The sequence below is a fragment of the Podarcis liolepis genome (assembly GCF_965112155.1).
Source record: "Podarcis liolepis genome assembly, chromosome: 10".
Classification (NCBI taxonomy): Eukaryota; Metazoa; Chordata; class Lepidosauria; order Squamata; family Lacertidae; genus Podarcis; species Podarcis liolepis.
In genome coordinates, this window is record NC_139562.1 from 27,934,393 (window position 1) to 27,950,527 (window position 16,135).

The 16,135-nt window shown below is 42.4% G+C and overlaps 1 protein-coding gene across 7 annotated transcripts in view; it reads right to left on the minus strand.

Moving 5' to 3' along the window:
* MYH9 (myosin heavy chain 9) overlaps nucleotides 1–16,135 on the minus strand; it is an 83,284-nt gene that overhangs the window by 46,600 nt on the left and 20,549 nt on the right. For all 7 annotated transcript variants that reach the window (XM_083462143.1, XM_083462141.1, XM_083462140.1 and 4 more), the window contains one exon: nucleotides 5,281–5,633. In XM_083462143.1, coding sequence (XP_083318269.1) covers nucleotides 5,281–5,613 — 333 coding nt within the window. In that variant the 5' untranslated portion in view covers nucleotides 5,614–5,633. The remainder of the gene's footprint in view (nucleotides 1–5,280; nucleotides 5,634–16,135) is intronic.

Below are 16,135 nucleotides of genomic sequence, written 5' to 3' on the forward strand. Positions count from 1 at the left end.
TCAAAGTGCCAAAGGGCCACAATGCCTTCCGGGCAACCTTGCAGGGACCGCATCCCAGTAGTGGGTGGAGCCAAAAACCAAAGTGGGAAGGCAATGATTCTTTTATTTTAGCTCTGTACAATAGGCCAGTTTCTACACGCATCCCTCTGTACTATCCATCAATACAAGCAAAAGGCATTATCAGAGTTCAATGACACCTGCCAAGCAACAACTCTGGATGTGAAGCAGAGCCAGTGAAGTTTGTGGCCTGGGAACACAGAGGAGCCTGGATGACCAAATTTGCCCCCCAGTCTGAGAATCCCCACTTTGAGACATGCTGTAAACCACTTAGAGGTTTTTCTGAAAATATGAATTAGTACAGAAACCATCTAAAATAAAGAAAGGTTGAGCAAAATACTTGCTGGGGGAGTGGGGAGTAGAGAGATTATGTACAGTACTGCTAAAACCACAAAGTCTGCACACTGTAATAGACTGATTTGCAGACTTCATGAGATTAACCTTTGGTGACAACAGGTTTCAGGTTGCACCAAGGCTGTTGGAATAAAGCAACATTCAGATACCCCACTTTGCAGGGGAGGTTTCTATAATATAAAGTGTAGTTGGATTAAGTATCACTGGGTAAAAAGCACCGTGACCCAAGGAAATTGCACATGCCACAGAGTCCTCTGTAAATCAGAGTTAACAAACCCAATACCATATTAGTGAGCGATCATGATAAATGGAAGCAAAAAGGCTTTAAACCTGTACAAAAAAGTTAGCTATATTAGTAGTAAAAAGTTATTTATTGTAGCTGCTTAAAGAAAAATAAACATTAAAAGGTTCACTGAAACTGAACTACATAGCCATAGCAGCTAATTAGTGAGAATGTAATGTTTTAAAATTATTGCCTAACTAAACCTCAGGAAACGCAAAGGAAGAGATTCATTTTGAGAAGTTCCTTATAAGGCAGAAAGGTTAAGGGTGTATCATATCAGGAGACAGGAAGGAATAGAAAATAAAAATTGGGCAAACTTGTAAACACATTCCATTTTACAGGATCAGGTCTTTCTAAAAACAACACATATGCATGTCATTGTAGGTGTATGAATCTCTTCCAGTCAGACAATGGGAGACTCATTACTACTTCTGAACATTCATTTATTTGGAATGATCTTGGAGTCCATAAGATCACAAGTAACAGAAATAAAAATAAATTTTAAGCAGGTCACTGATGAGTGAATGTCATTATCAGGAATATTGTATCTGGGGAACTACTCCGTGCAAATATACTTGTCAGGGCCAGTAGCCATGGCAACTCAAGGTATAAAATACATCTTAAATCTCAAGGGTTAGATTTCCTTTCCTTAATCATCACCCAATAAAGATTAGCACAGGCCCAAATGAATTGAAAATTAGAGCACTGACTGAGTCACTGTTGAACTAAAAAACTGCATACAAAACTTGTAGATTAGGAGACAATTAGTTACTACATAGGAACCTAGGAAGATGCCTTATACCAAGTGAGGCCATTCAGTGGCGTAGCGTGGGTTGTCAGCACCCGGGGCAAGGCAAGTAATTTGCGCCCCCTAACCCATGGATTTGCGCCCCCTAACCCTAACCCCCAGATGTTGCGCCCGGTGCGGCCGGCCCCCCCTGCACCCCCCACGCTACGCCACTGAGGCCATTGGTCCTACTAACTCAGCATTTTCTACAGCCACTGGCAGTATTCTTCAGCATTGCTGCCAGGATTCTCTCTCAGCTCTACTTGGGAATTGAACCTGGGACCTTCTGCATGCAAAGCAGATATTTTGCCACTAATACTTGCTCACACAAGATGCTTATTTTCCAAACACACAAAACTATCAAAGGAAAGAAAATACTCACATGTTGAGTGGGTCAGAACTGTGATAGAGACACTGGCAAGTATAGGTAAAGGGACCCCTGACCATTAGGTCTAGTCGTGGATGTCTCTGGGGTTGCGCCGCTCATCTCGCTTTATTGGCCGAGCGAGTCGGCGTACAACTTCTGGGTCATGTGGCCAGCATGACTAAGCCGCTTCTGGCGAACCAGAGCAGCGCACAGAAATGCCGTTTACCTTCCCGCCAGAGCGGTACCTATTTATCTACTTGCATTTTGACGTGCTTTCAAACTGCTAGGTGGGCAGGAGCAGGGACCAAGCAATGGGAGCTCACCCCGTCACTGGGATTTGAACCACCAACCTTCAGATCGCAAGTCCTAGGCTCTGTGGTTTAACCCACAGCACCACCCGCGTCCCTACTGGCAAGTATAGCCTCAGAGAGAAAAAATGGCCTATATATAAACATCCTTAATTGTACACTGCCTAGCTTAAAGTCGTGGTACAAAAGATCTGTACTCTAGCCATCAATGTGAAAAATTGCACATGTCTATTTTACTACATGTACACACTGACAACCTTCATTTTTTATGTGCTGTAAAGCAAAGAAAGACAGATATGTGCCATTCCCCATTCCAAAGGGGAGAAACTGTGTAGGCAGACTGCCACATGTGACAAAGACTTCACTGTGCAAAGTCTTACAAGAGTCCATGTATGGGGAGCACAGAAGGGCTGATCCATGTGACAAGACAGCAACAAACAGCTAAATGGATGTTAGAATGAAACACTTTGAAGGGAACAAATGGAAATCAGTGAAGTCTGGCAAAATATCCCTTTTACAGAGTCGGGCTCAGCTGCAGCTTATGTATAAGGCAGCAGTGGCACATGCTTTGATCCAATCAGTGCCCTGAATATAGAACTCAGGACAAACGCCAATTTCTCTCCTCCTGTACCCTTGGCCACTTGTGAACCATAGCTCTCTGTCAAACTGATTAGTACAGTGGTACCTCGCAAGACGAATGCCTCGCAAGACAAAAAACTCGCTAGACGAAAGGTTTTTCCGTTTTCGATTTGCCTCGCAAGACGAATTTCCCTATGGGCTTGCTTCGCAAGACGAAAACGTCTCACGACTTTGTTTTCTTTGTCTAAAAACAAAGACATGTTTTGTTTATAAAGTTAATTTATTTTCCCTTCAATTTTTGAACTGCTCTTTACAGTATGTGTGACTTTAAAGAGCAGTTAATAAACTGTTGTTGTACCAAATTTGGCTTTGTTTGGACTTTTTTTGACCATAGGAACGCATTAATTGATTTTCAATGCATTCCTATGGGATTTCGTGCTTCGCAAGACGAAAAATTCGCTAGACGACAAAAATTGCGGAACGAATTAATTTCGTCTTGCGGGGCACCACTGTACCCCAAAATTAGATCCACCAAGACAACTGTAACCCTCCTCTCAATCTCCTGTATGCCAATAAGGCCAGAGTTTTTTCTGAGACTAGGGATTGCCGATCAGAAGGTTGGCGGTTCAAATCTCCACGACGGGGTGAGCTCCTGTTGTTCAGTCCCAGCTCCTGCCAACCTAGCAGTTCGAAAGCACGTCAAAGTGCAAGTAGATAAATAGGTACCGCTCCGGCGGGACGGTAAACGGCGTTTCCGTGCGCTGCTCTGGTTTGACAGAAGTGGCTTAGTCATGCTGGCCACACGGCCCGGAAGTTGTCTGCGGACAAACGCCGGCTCCCTCGGCCTATAGAGCGAGATGAGCGCCACAACCCCAGAGTTGTCCACGACTGGACCTAATGCTCAGGGGGTCCCTTTACCTTGGTGACAACTGACAGCAGTTGTCTCCCAGGAATAAGCACAAGATCTTCAGAAGAGCAAGTGCCTAAAAACCATACACACAGTTGCTACCTCTCTACCCATTATGAGCTGCACAGCAGCCCACCCTTATATGCCCTAACACTTTACTACTTTAGGGGGAAAAGCTTAGTGGTAGAACAATCACTCTGCATGCAGAAGGTCAATCTCCAGGTAGGGCTGGGAGAGACCTCTGCCTGAACCCCTAGGAAGTTGCTGTCAGTAAGTGTAAACAGTACTGAGCTAAATATACTAAGGGTCTGGCACAGCAGAAGTTAACTTCATATGTCCCTAGGTATCAGCACATTGTATGCATTCTCTACCACAACTGCTGCAGGGCCCCCTTTTCCAGCTGAGGAGTTATCTCTACAGTCTCTATTCAGTGCAGCAGATGGAGCAATAATGCCAACAAGTAAACAGTGTCAGCATCTTACCACTGAACAGAGTCCATGCTAAGTCACGTATAAACAATTGAATATTCTTGTTTCCATGGCATCAAGCTCATGAGAGCATTGCTGCCACTTTTGACGAGAGTTGAATTAAAGCTACCTGCTCAGTATATTCTGAACTGAGTTGGGCCTTACTGTGAAGCGTCCTTCTGGTAGAGCATCAGGCATTGCCTTCAAGAGGAAAAAAATTCTGAGTATGGTGTCTTTGATTTGCAGCGCGCCCAAGGATGGAGAGCTCACTGCTTCAGTACATCCCTTGCCTGTATAATCCATTCCTCTACTGGCCGAGAACAGAAATTTGGCCTTACTGTGAAGCATTCTTCTGGCTAGTGGAGAGTAGGGTGTACAGCCTCAGTACAGAACTGAGGCTATAGGGGGTGGAAAGGGCTCCTCTTCAGGGGTCCTTAGGCATTTCCTGTTTGCATGGTAACCCAGCCAGCATAGAGAAGACCATTAATGGCATCTCTCTTACCTGTACTCTATAATGTTTCTTTCATTCTTTTTCTATCCACTATTCAGGATACCAAACACAGTGCCCAGCCACTTGCTGGTTTAGCTGTGTGACAAACTGGAAATTGGTAGAAGGCTTGCTAGCTACTAATTGTTTTGGGTTTGCTTGTTGTTGTTTTTAAATACAAGTGCTTTTTGACTCTGCTTCCAGGAGGAGTTTATCTTTGTCTGCAAGCTCCACTCCTCCCCTGACCGAGAATCACCACATGTTGGAGGCTTGAAGTGCAACAACTAGGCAATTCAGAGGTTCTTAGTTGTCAGCATTCTGATTGGTTGAAAGTAGACGACAGTACTTTTTTATATCCCAACTGCCTTATGTGCAGCTGAGCTTTGTTATTTTGCAGTCTTAGTTTTACTGCTCTTTTATACTGAGGTTCCAGATACAGAAGCAGCAAGCCAGGTGTCTACATGAAGAGTGTGTTCAGCTTGGATCAAACGCTGTACATGATTTCTAAGATATCTTCCAACACAAACACACAAGAGTCAAGCCACTCCATCACAATGTTCTACAAAAACTCTACTAGGGAAAGTACTGTTTAGTTTAGAATGTAGACAGGGGGAAATTGTATAAGACTGGGGACATGTAAGATTTAGTTAGATCCTATAACTAGCAGAAAAAGTCATTACTCACGTAGATAAGCCCTGAGTAGTATCGCTCCTTCAGATTGTGCAACACTGAGGCCTCATTCAGGCAGGTCAGTTCAGCCATATCTTCCACTTTCGAGAACTTGGGTGGGTTCATCTTTTGGATATCATCTTTGTTGACTCTCACTTTCTTCCCATTCTCTGCAAGCTCCACAATGGCTTCATCTCCTACTTCTTCCTTCAAGCTAGCAGGCTCAAAACCATTTTTCTCTGATGGGACCCACACTAGCTTCTTGGCAGCCCAATCAGCCTGAGCAAGAGGGTTGTTGATGAAGTTTCTATCCACATAGAGGTATTTGTCAGCATCTCTCTGAGCCATGGTGGTTTATAACCAGGGACCTATGAAAAGAAGAAGTTGCAATGTTATTACCTTGCCAACATTTTGACGCTACAACATTTGAGTCATCTGAATTAGGCACCAGTTCCCTCACCAACACAGATTTCAAATATTTGACCATGTTACTGCTTAAATGCCATGCAATCATTAGAAGTAGGCTCATGTTGTCAGCTTAAACACTCTATAGAGGCAAGAACACTAGAGATGACTGAATAGATATTTTAGGTCCTTGTAAAGGGGTTCTGAGTAGACAAGGCCATTGACTCCAAGTTGCATGCCCAGATAAACTATTCACCTATTGCTTCCCCACAGATTCATTAGCCCCTGTGGGTCACAAATAGGCAGTGACCGGATGCATAAAAGAATCCAATTACTCAAGCAAGCAAGCAAGCTTGAAGGCACACACAAGAAGCTGGCAACTACATATCAACACAATGTGGTAGTGCTACAATTAGCCTCCTCCCCCTAGGCCTTAACTAGACTGGGGGGGCAGCTTCACATAGTCAAAGTGGTTTCCCCCTCAGTTAAAAACAGCTATTTAAAATGGGTGGGTCACACCTGAGGAGAATATACACGTTCTACCCCAATGAAACTGCAAAATGATATTAAGTTATGCCAAATCATAGGAAATACAGAGATGAAAAACTTGCTAAGGTTAATAACTTTTCAGTAGTTATGATACAACCCGATTTCTTATCAACATTTGTCAGTTCCCTGGAACAAATGTAAGATATCTGAAGAAATACTGACTAAGTCTACAGTGGTCTACAGTTATTTACAGCATACAGCAGCTATTTACAGACTGGCACCCCTAGCATGGGTAGGAAAGCAGGTAGTTTTTTCTTCCTATCTAGAAATTAGAATTCCTTTCTTTGCTATTACGCCTACAAATGATTAACTTGGGCCGCCAGCCTCACTCAATCCCTTGTGGCATCTGTTAATAGCCTGAAAGTAAAAGTAAAACCTCCAGGCTGGCAGGAGACTCACCCTGACTAGAGCAGGGGTGTGAGATTAGAAAAAAGTGGCTGCCAGGTAGCCACTTCTATTTTTCAACAAGGAGAAAAAAACCTCAGAACTACTTTAGGAGGTGAAAGGCAAAGTAATTTTATACTTGCCACTTTATGTGGCTCACTATGCAACACAAGTGTTCCATTGTATTAGGTATTTCAAAAACTTACAAATTTCCTGTCTCTCTGCATTGTGTGTGCATGCATACAGCTGTCAAGAACCAAGCTTTTTAGCCAGCCTTTGCACACCACAGTGTCAATACTGCTGCATGCTGCTAGCCAAAGCTGCCCATGAAGACATTTAGAATAAAAGTGGTCTCCCTACAGAGTCAACCAAGTTACAAAATAGTTGCTAAACTGCAGCAAGACTTGTTCAAGGACGTACTGTGGATATACGTTTCCATTAAGCCTTTCAAAGAAAGAAAGAAAGAAAGAAAGAAAGAAAGAAAGAAAGAAAGAAAGAAAGAAAGAAAAAGCCATCAGTTTTATGTCACCTTAGTCTCAAAAGCAAGTATTTAGATAGCTTGCATTCACCTAAATATGCATTTACTTATGATTAACCATGCAAACAAGGCACTTTGGATTTTGCTAGAAATTGAAAACATAATAGGAGTCTGCTGGATCAGGCCAATCGCCCATCTAGTCCAACATCCTCTCACAGTGACGAACCAGATGCAAATTAGAAGCAATTAAACAGGAATAATGTGCTGGGGCTATATTTAATACAATAAAACCAATGTGAAGCTCCTACTGGCAGAATTTGCTGGAGACATCAAAAAGTTACATTATGTAAAACCCAATAAAAGCTCTTCAAACAAACAAGAACTATCCTAGAGCCAAGTATTTCCAGTGATACACCATGCTTCATGATGCCTAATCATAGTGTTGGAGCCAAAAATATGCCACAGGTCTTTGCTAAAATAGGAGAAAACTCTGGTGATTTAGGTCCATAAATTTGTCACTCAGGAGCCAAAGGAAAAGGTGGGGAATAATTCATTGTACTGTATTCAGAATTGTATCAAGACAACAGCTGCAGTCTAAACTTCTGCTACACAGCTTCCTGCAATTGCAACTTCCAAGAATCTAACTACTTGCCTTTTTTGGCCATAATTGAGCAAGACACACCAGGAGAATGAGCGCTTCCAGCTGAATTTGGTTACTTTCAGTTTCATCATTTCCTGAAAACTAACTGAAGAGCTGTATAGTCAGCTTAAAATATTCTTCTATTTCTTTAGGCCCTTTCTGCTTAGAATACATCTGGCATGGTTTTGTCATTCCTCATGCCTTCAGAGAAAAAGAGTTATTTTGGTTGACAGCCTTTGAGATGCATGACATTCTGGAAATTTTACTTCCATGTCCTGTGCACAGTCTAAGTCACTAGGTATCTTCAGCAGCAAGGACCTAGCATTGAAATTCAAATCCCATAAGCCCCTGGCAGCTGTGCCAATGAGCGGGGGCAATGGGAGTTGCAGTCTAACGGCATCTAGCAGGCCACAGTTTTTCCACCTCGCCTGCCCCAGCAGCACATAAATCTATTTCTCCCCATCTTAGCAGAGAAGGGGCCCCTGTTGTAATACTGTTCACAAAGACTACCAGTTACTCGAGTTCACTTTTTCCGAGAAGTAATTGGCAAACATTTCCAAATCATAATACAAATTATGAAGAACTGAAAAGATTATTTGGGGGAGGGGCATTCTTACAGCAGTGGAATTATACCAACATATCCATACATTTCACAAACAGGTGTGTGCCAAACTGTGTGTGCAGTCAGGTACGTGAAAAGCCTTAAGAGTGAACAGAAACTGGGCTCAGGTTCTACTAGAATAGTTTATGAGCTCTGATCCAGGTAACAGATCCAATAGCAACCATAATCTTATTAGGCGTTTCTCAGGGAGCCACATCATGTACAGCCATGGGGGAATATTAAACATGCTCCTGAGCACACACCAAATTCACACAGAAGGTGGCAAGACTGAAAAGACCTAGCCAGCATAAGGAGAGAAGGAACCTTGGAGTGTTTTCAGAATCCGCTTTAGTTCACAGGGCTTCTGTGAAAGACAAATCTATGTGTTCCTTGACTATAGGACATTTGAAAACCAAAAAAGGAACTATTAATGTCTGTCATTACTAAATGCAAAAAGAAGAGTGCAAACAACAGAGTAAGGGTGGGACAATGTCTATAAGATGAACAGCAAGGGACCAAGAAAAGGAAAAATGTTAGACCTTCCTTAAGTCACACATATGATGATCTAGTAGAGACTGTAAGCTTTAACAGGAAATGGCAACAGGCCAGTTGTAAGATGTGAAAAAGCTCACACCACATCCTGACAGCAATTATCAGCAGTACACCAAGTGACACACACTAGTTATCATACACCCTAACTGAACCAATTGCCCCTTTATGCTGTCACAACTATGAGTTCTCTCCATGGAATAACTTGGATTCTGTACTTATTTTTCTTTCTTTCTTTATGTCCATTTTGTTATTGGTTGTCACCTGTTAAATATATTTTTAAAAAATGCATTATTAAAAACAACTATGTTACCTAATTTAGTGTTCCATACTTAGTGAAAGTCAGCTCTAACACAGGTCCGTATTGTCTACTTCCAGAAAAGGTAACTTATTAAACACTGAATGTATGCTGGAAAAATGCTGAGAGATCAAAGACTGCACCTTATCGGTATCATTAACATGATCTGCACATCACTTTATCAGCATTATGAGCTGTGAAAAGGTACCACATTTTAACCAACTGTTGAATGTTTATCACAGGAAACACTTTTCAACCATACAAGTCCACTTGAACAGAATTGCTTTTGGGACTCTGCCATTGCTCAACAAGGTCAGTAAATTAATATAAAAGACCATAAGCAACAAATCTGCTTAACAAACAGGAAATTTGGTCTCAGACTGACAGGGGTATGGTACTTGAATGTGTCCAATGAATATTATGTCTGCTTTCAAGAAAATTATATTTTATATTACGCGCGCGCACACACACACACACACACACACGGCATAGGATTTAGTTAAAGGGGGTGGAATAACTGTTCAAGTTCGCAGCACACATTTATTTGTAGCACATCATATTTTCCCCTTCTTCCTTTTTTTTTTTTTTTGCTTGCTAGTGATGCTGCTCCATTTTTATCAATGCAGAACAGATTTTTGACCATTTGAGTATTTGCTAGTTAATGTGTTTTTTCAGGAATTTTCTTTCAACTTAAAGCAGCTTTCCCCACCTGATGCCCCCCAGATGTTTTGGACAAAGATTCTCAACAACCCTGACCATGACCATGTTGGAGGGCACTGGGTTGAGGAGTGCTCTCCCAGCACTATTTTTTAATTTTATTTTTTTGAATGGAAGCCAAGTTTCTTAAGATGTTAAAGGTGCACAGACTCTCCAATGAAGGAGCTGCTGAATCCCCTACTCTAAGCAAGCATTATCTTACTGGATACCTCCTGCTGTACACTAAGATGATACAAGTTAGTGGAAGCCAACATAAATGTTAAACTGAACAGTAAAACTCAACTAAGAAAGAAGTTTGGGTCCACTATGCAGAATCCAGCTTGTTCCTAGAACTGATCTGCTAATTACAGATATGGCATCAACATCTGCAGTCATGGCGGAACGCTAAACAGCAAGAGTATTGGGCAGGTAGCCACCCCTTTGATGTTGAAAGAGACCATAATGAGATTTGCTGGAGCACATGCAACAGCAGTAGTTTGGGAGAGACTCTTTCCTGTGCTCCTGCCCACTGGGCTCTTTACCATTCTATTGTAAAGCTGGGCTAGTTACAGGTGTGTGGTCCCTGTTACCATCCAGACTTTGATTCAGTCATATCCAAGACATCTAGAAGCAACTCAGATCATCTCAAGCATGTAGGGTTAAGGGAGACTGTAGGGCATTTCAGCATTCTCAGAGCAAACATTTCTTTCTCACGTAAGCAAAAAAACATTTCAAATGAAGCACCTTCACCTTCCTTTACTCATAATAGGTGAGAGGAGTTGCATCTTAGTCTAGCCATGCATGCAGACATTACAAAAGTTAATTAACACCATAATCAGCCATGGGAGGGAATACAAATGCAGCCTCTGTGGTGCATATATTTGATGGAGGCATATGGCAGGAATGGGCAAACTTTGACACACCCCACACAGATGCTGCTGGACTACAGCCTTGACGACTGGACTATGTCAACTAGGGTTGATGGGACTTTGAGCCCAACAACATCTGGAAGGCCACAGGTTCCGCATCCCTGCTCCAAAGAGTCACATATATTCCCAGTAATCCTTACAGTCACCTTGTTAGGGTAGGTTGTTGTTCTCCTATTTAAAATGGGAAGTCAAGAGAACACAGAACTGTATAAGAGCCAAACTGGTCATGACAACAGTAGACTCATGCATGACTACCAAATTCTAACAGAAGGTGGAAAGTGAACTCTTCTTACTAAATCACCTCCCCCAATATGTTCCCCCTTGCTGCAAAGGGTAAAAGCAGCTTGCGCAAGAAGAGTGTGGTAACAGTAAGGATTTGGCAAACGTCTCACCCAGCCATAACACAGAGTTGCGACACACAATTAGTATTCTGCAGAATCTGAGCTGCACTGTGCCACCTACTGGGTATGTAACCAAACGATGGCATTCGAACCAGGGATTTCCTAGTTCACCAGCGCCCCACCCACCTTCCCATAGTTATACCATGCACCCCACACACTGTGGAACCTGTATCTCTATTTTAGGGAACATTTCAATACACTATTTGCTGAACATGCACAAGAGATCCTTTCTCAACTCCTGAGCTTTCTACAGGATCCAGGTGTTTCAGATGAAGGCTGACAACTGAATAACCATCTGCACCACAAGACTGGGAAGGAGAGGGTGAGATACAGTCTACCTTTCAGGAATATAGACGTTCCATTTGCTGAACCCTTTCTGCAGGATTTCTAGTATTAAAGGTTTGTGAGAACCTGCCCCCTGAAAAAGTAAAGCTTCCTTTAGGCTTCAGAAGCATCTGGAAAAACAGGACACACTGCTTGCCGTTTATTTCTCCAGTACTATTTGTATTACCCCCTTGGCCTACTGTTTACTTTATCAGTGGCCACAGAATTGCTTTTGGGACTCTGCCATTGCTCATCAAGGTCAGCACATTAATATAAAAGAGTATAAGCAGAAAGACTGCTTAACAAACAGGAAATTTTGTCTCTAAATGACCATGCTACTTGAATGTATCCAATGAATATTAACCCACACAGTTTTTCCTGATTTAAGCATTGCACACTCTTGCAAATAGGTAACAGCACAGCATGCCCCAGGCAAAGTTGCTGGAGAGTGAGAAGACAATAACCTTTTCAGTTGTAGTTAAAGCCTCATCTTCAGGGAAAGATGACAGTTCATTTTTACCAGTTTGGAGTATTTAACTATTGAGCCCTAATAGGACCTAAGCAGTTAGTTCTTTCCCACCTAAATCAAATGCAAAGCCTTGCAACAGAATAGCCCAGGGGTCTGCAACCCGCGGCTCCGGAGCCGCATGTGGCTCTTTTACACCTTTGCCGCGGCTCCGGGGCGGATACTAGCAAGGGGAGGAGGTGCATTGTGCGCCCCGACACTGCCCACTGTGGAAATGAAGTCTGTAATGAAATTTCTGAGGGAAAGTTGTTCCCAGAGTTATACTGCACTTGGTTCTGATGGAACCAAGCTTCTATTGCTCAAGCAGTCTGAGCACGGTTTGCTCAAGTGTAAGGGGGAGGGGGAAGCAGTAAGATATAATTACACAGCAAATGCTACCTAACTGGTAAGTGCAGTGTGTAGGTTAAGCAAGGGGTGAGGTGGTGAAAGTGCACTATGTGATCATGATCTCAAACCTATTGCTTACAGGACAAAGCCCGATTCACTGGGTATTCTCCTGAATCTGTGGAGAAACTGAGCCTCTGATTCTCAGGAGCAACACATTCAATTACTCTCAAAATCTGAAGCACACAAACTACAGTACTTAAAGACAGAGGCATGTAGAAATTTCTACAGCTTATAAAGATGTTTGAGCTTCATTTGTCAAACATGGCAAAAGCAAATTCATGTCTCACATTTCCTTTGGACATGCAAAGTTGTCATCTGAAGTCTTTATGCCCAATTTTCTCCAATTTAATTGTACGTGGGGGCATTGCTGTATTCCCCATACCTGTGCATTCTGTAACACAGAGCAATTGAAGCAGAGAAATCTGTTGAAAGTACTCAGTGATTAATTGAGGTGACAAGTACAACAGTACACTCCTTGACTTTTGAAATTATGAAATGAGAGGCACTCTGATTAGCAATATCCTGTTGCTGATGTTGCGCAGTAAAAAAGGAGTCAGAGCAACTGAAAATTAGTTGCAAGATCAAAATTGAATGCTGAGTTGGGAGAACCACATTATAACACAAGTGAGAAGCCAGAGGGCTCTATAGTTCACAAGTTCAAGTTGCTCCTCATACAGGCACAGCCTTTGTTTCAATGATAGGTATTTCACAACACTCACATACACACACACTTTTTTATAAAAGCAATGTTAACTGCAATGAGGCACCTTTCTGTGACAGTGGGAAAAAATAACTGTCAAGGCTTTCACACAAACTAAATATGGTGTGTCACAATAATATTTGATAAGTAGTGCAATCCTATACAGGTTTACTCAGAAGCAAGGCCCAGTGAGTTGAGTGGAACTAATACCTAGGTAAGTAAGCATAGGATTGCAGCCTTAAGTAACTGTTAAAGTCTCTCTCTCCAGGAATCTGAGCTCTTTCTCAACATTCAAGTAGTCTACTTTTTTTTACTTTTTTTTTCTTCTTTTTTTTTTTTGCAGCTGTATGGTACTTGGATGCACTACTTCAGAGCACTCATTTTTAAGTTTAGTTCATTATCCCAGGGTACAGGGCTGCCACCACTCAAAAATATGAACTGCATTATTCACTTGGTGTCAAGCAAGTTCTGCACTAAGGAAATATAAATTGTATATGCCACAACACGAAATACGTGTGAAAATTTAACTGGCATAAACCTCTTGGTATCAGTGTGGTTGCAAGGGAGGGTCCACAAATTACCTATATTGGAAAGACAGTAGCAATTCTGCCATTTTACGCAGAAACAGAAGATGCAACCCAAGCCATATGGTTCACATGTTAAGATTATCCCCATATTCTGGCCCTATTGGTTGCAACTGTTAACACAAAATTAACAGACTCTTCTTAAAAGTTCACATCACTTTAAATTTAGAAGTCATCTTTCCCTTCATAATGAATTGTTCGGCTTTTGCTGCTTCCCAATTCTTAGATTAAATAATTATATTATTTAACCATTTCCTTCTTCCACTCTTCCCGACTCACCTCTACAGGACTTGAGGAATGCCAGCTGCAGACCAACAAGTCATTACTAGCCTCTGTATGGTATCAAAGGGAAACATTCTTATAACAGGAGGCAAGGGAAACCCATGATTGGGCTTTTCTTCTCAGAAGGCTTGCGACTGGTTAACTAGAGAGCCCATGCAAACTTCGATGGGCTCGTGGTTACAACAAAAACAGAAGTACCCCTGCAAACAGATTAGGATATTGGGGGGTGGGGCGGGGTACTACTGCCAAGGCAAAATACTTTGCATTCAAAGCTAGGAAAGCTATTTGCACAATTGTATTTCTTAAGAATCATGTTTTGCCCTTAATCATGTTTTGTCTTACCACCCTTTCCCCACACAATCACCATTGCTGAAATACAGAAGTGCAATGGCAGGGGTGGAAAAGTGGTATGGAAACGCCACAGTAGTGACAGGCCATTCCTGCCATTACAAACCAACTGCAGAGTTAAGTCCTAGGACACGTTGCACTCAAGAGTGAAGCTGATATTAATTAGTTCAGCTTACAGAGTATGGGAACTGGTGCATGGAAATAGCATATTGTGTTATGGGGAGGGGTGCAGAGGTGGTTATTAGTTTCAAACTCCATCTGCAGCACACTTAAGCCCAACTGGCAGCAACCCAAAGCTTAAAAAGTTTGGAATATATCTTATTCCAAGCTAAATGTAGCATAGTATGCTTTCTGAAACTGTTGTTTCCTATTACCATGTGTGCAGTACATGCCTTCTCAGCATAGGAAAGAGACAGCATGCCCACAAGGAAAACATTCCAGAGGGAGAACACATTCTTCATGACCACTCAGTAGAGTAATCCCACTTTAAGATGACAGCAGTGGCTTCAGAGACTCCAGCCCAGCCCTGCTGCTCAAAGGGTTTGGTTTAGAGTTCACCATGTCTCCCTGGGCAACAGGATCTTAAGAGACAGGCCTGGGACATTGCACAAGATGACAATATTGAAGCAAAAGTTCCTATCCCCGCAGGCTTTGAGTGCTCAGCATAGGAGCCCAAAGTACTGCCAACAATACCTCCACAGCAGATCAGAGCCAATAACTAAACGCTTCCCTGCTGTGCCACAGGTAGAAACACTATTCCCATTTACTTAGATTTGAAAGCAAGGCTGCCTCTTCTGCTGGTTTTACCATCCCAGTCGAGTTCATGCAAGACGTATGTCAGAGTCAACACCCCTCCCATCTATGATCATGCCTTCTCATTCTTTCACGGACTCTGCAATTTGCATCAATGCTAAGCTTCTTTCTTCTAAAGCACTCTCTCTTCATGGACATTTCTTCTGTATCATCTTTCTGGTCCACATTTAAGTGCAAAAGCCTGATACCTGACACAAGCAGCAGTAGCTCCTTCTCTCTGAATGCAGACCACCACTATCCCAGGAGCAGACAGAAAAGTAGGGCAAGTGGTTTCTAACGGATCAAGAGCAGGAAGGAGGAGGCTGTTGGCATTCCCCACAAGTGATTTTCTTCATGAATTGAATTCATTTCTATCTGAGGGCCAGGATAGGACCAAAGCAGATCCAACATTAGTACTGTCTGGCTCAGATTGGAACAAGGATCTGCCGCACCCTCAACAACCTTTTTTTTAAAAAAATGCCACTGATCCTGAACTTCTCGTGACCACAAAGGAAACAAGCTAATAATTGTCCATGATCAGGAATCTATGGCTACACCATTGCCTTTTCATGTTGTAATGATAATCCCTCATTTCCTGCTCCATTATGAGTTTTATAAGGTCTGGCAACTTGGCTAAAGTGACAGCTAGTTTCATAGGAAAGCCAGCCTCAGGCTCTTGGGACTATAACTATTTTTAATCACTAGTTCTAGATAGCAGCAGCAGCTCTGAACATTCAGTGTCATCAGAGTATCTTAAGCAACTAAAGCTCTCCAAAATTTCAATACAGAATTATAATCATATACAACTTTTTAAAAGCCTTGTGACCACCTACTCAGAAATGTTACCTATGCCTTTGGCCCAGCCCTTTGCCATCTGCCAGCACTACTTTCCTGGGATGTTCCCTCATCCAAAAGCAAGTGTTGGTCCAACGCAAAGGAGAAATGTTGTGCACAAAGACATTCCAGCGACCATTCCTGGCCCAGCCTCCCTTCTTTA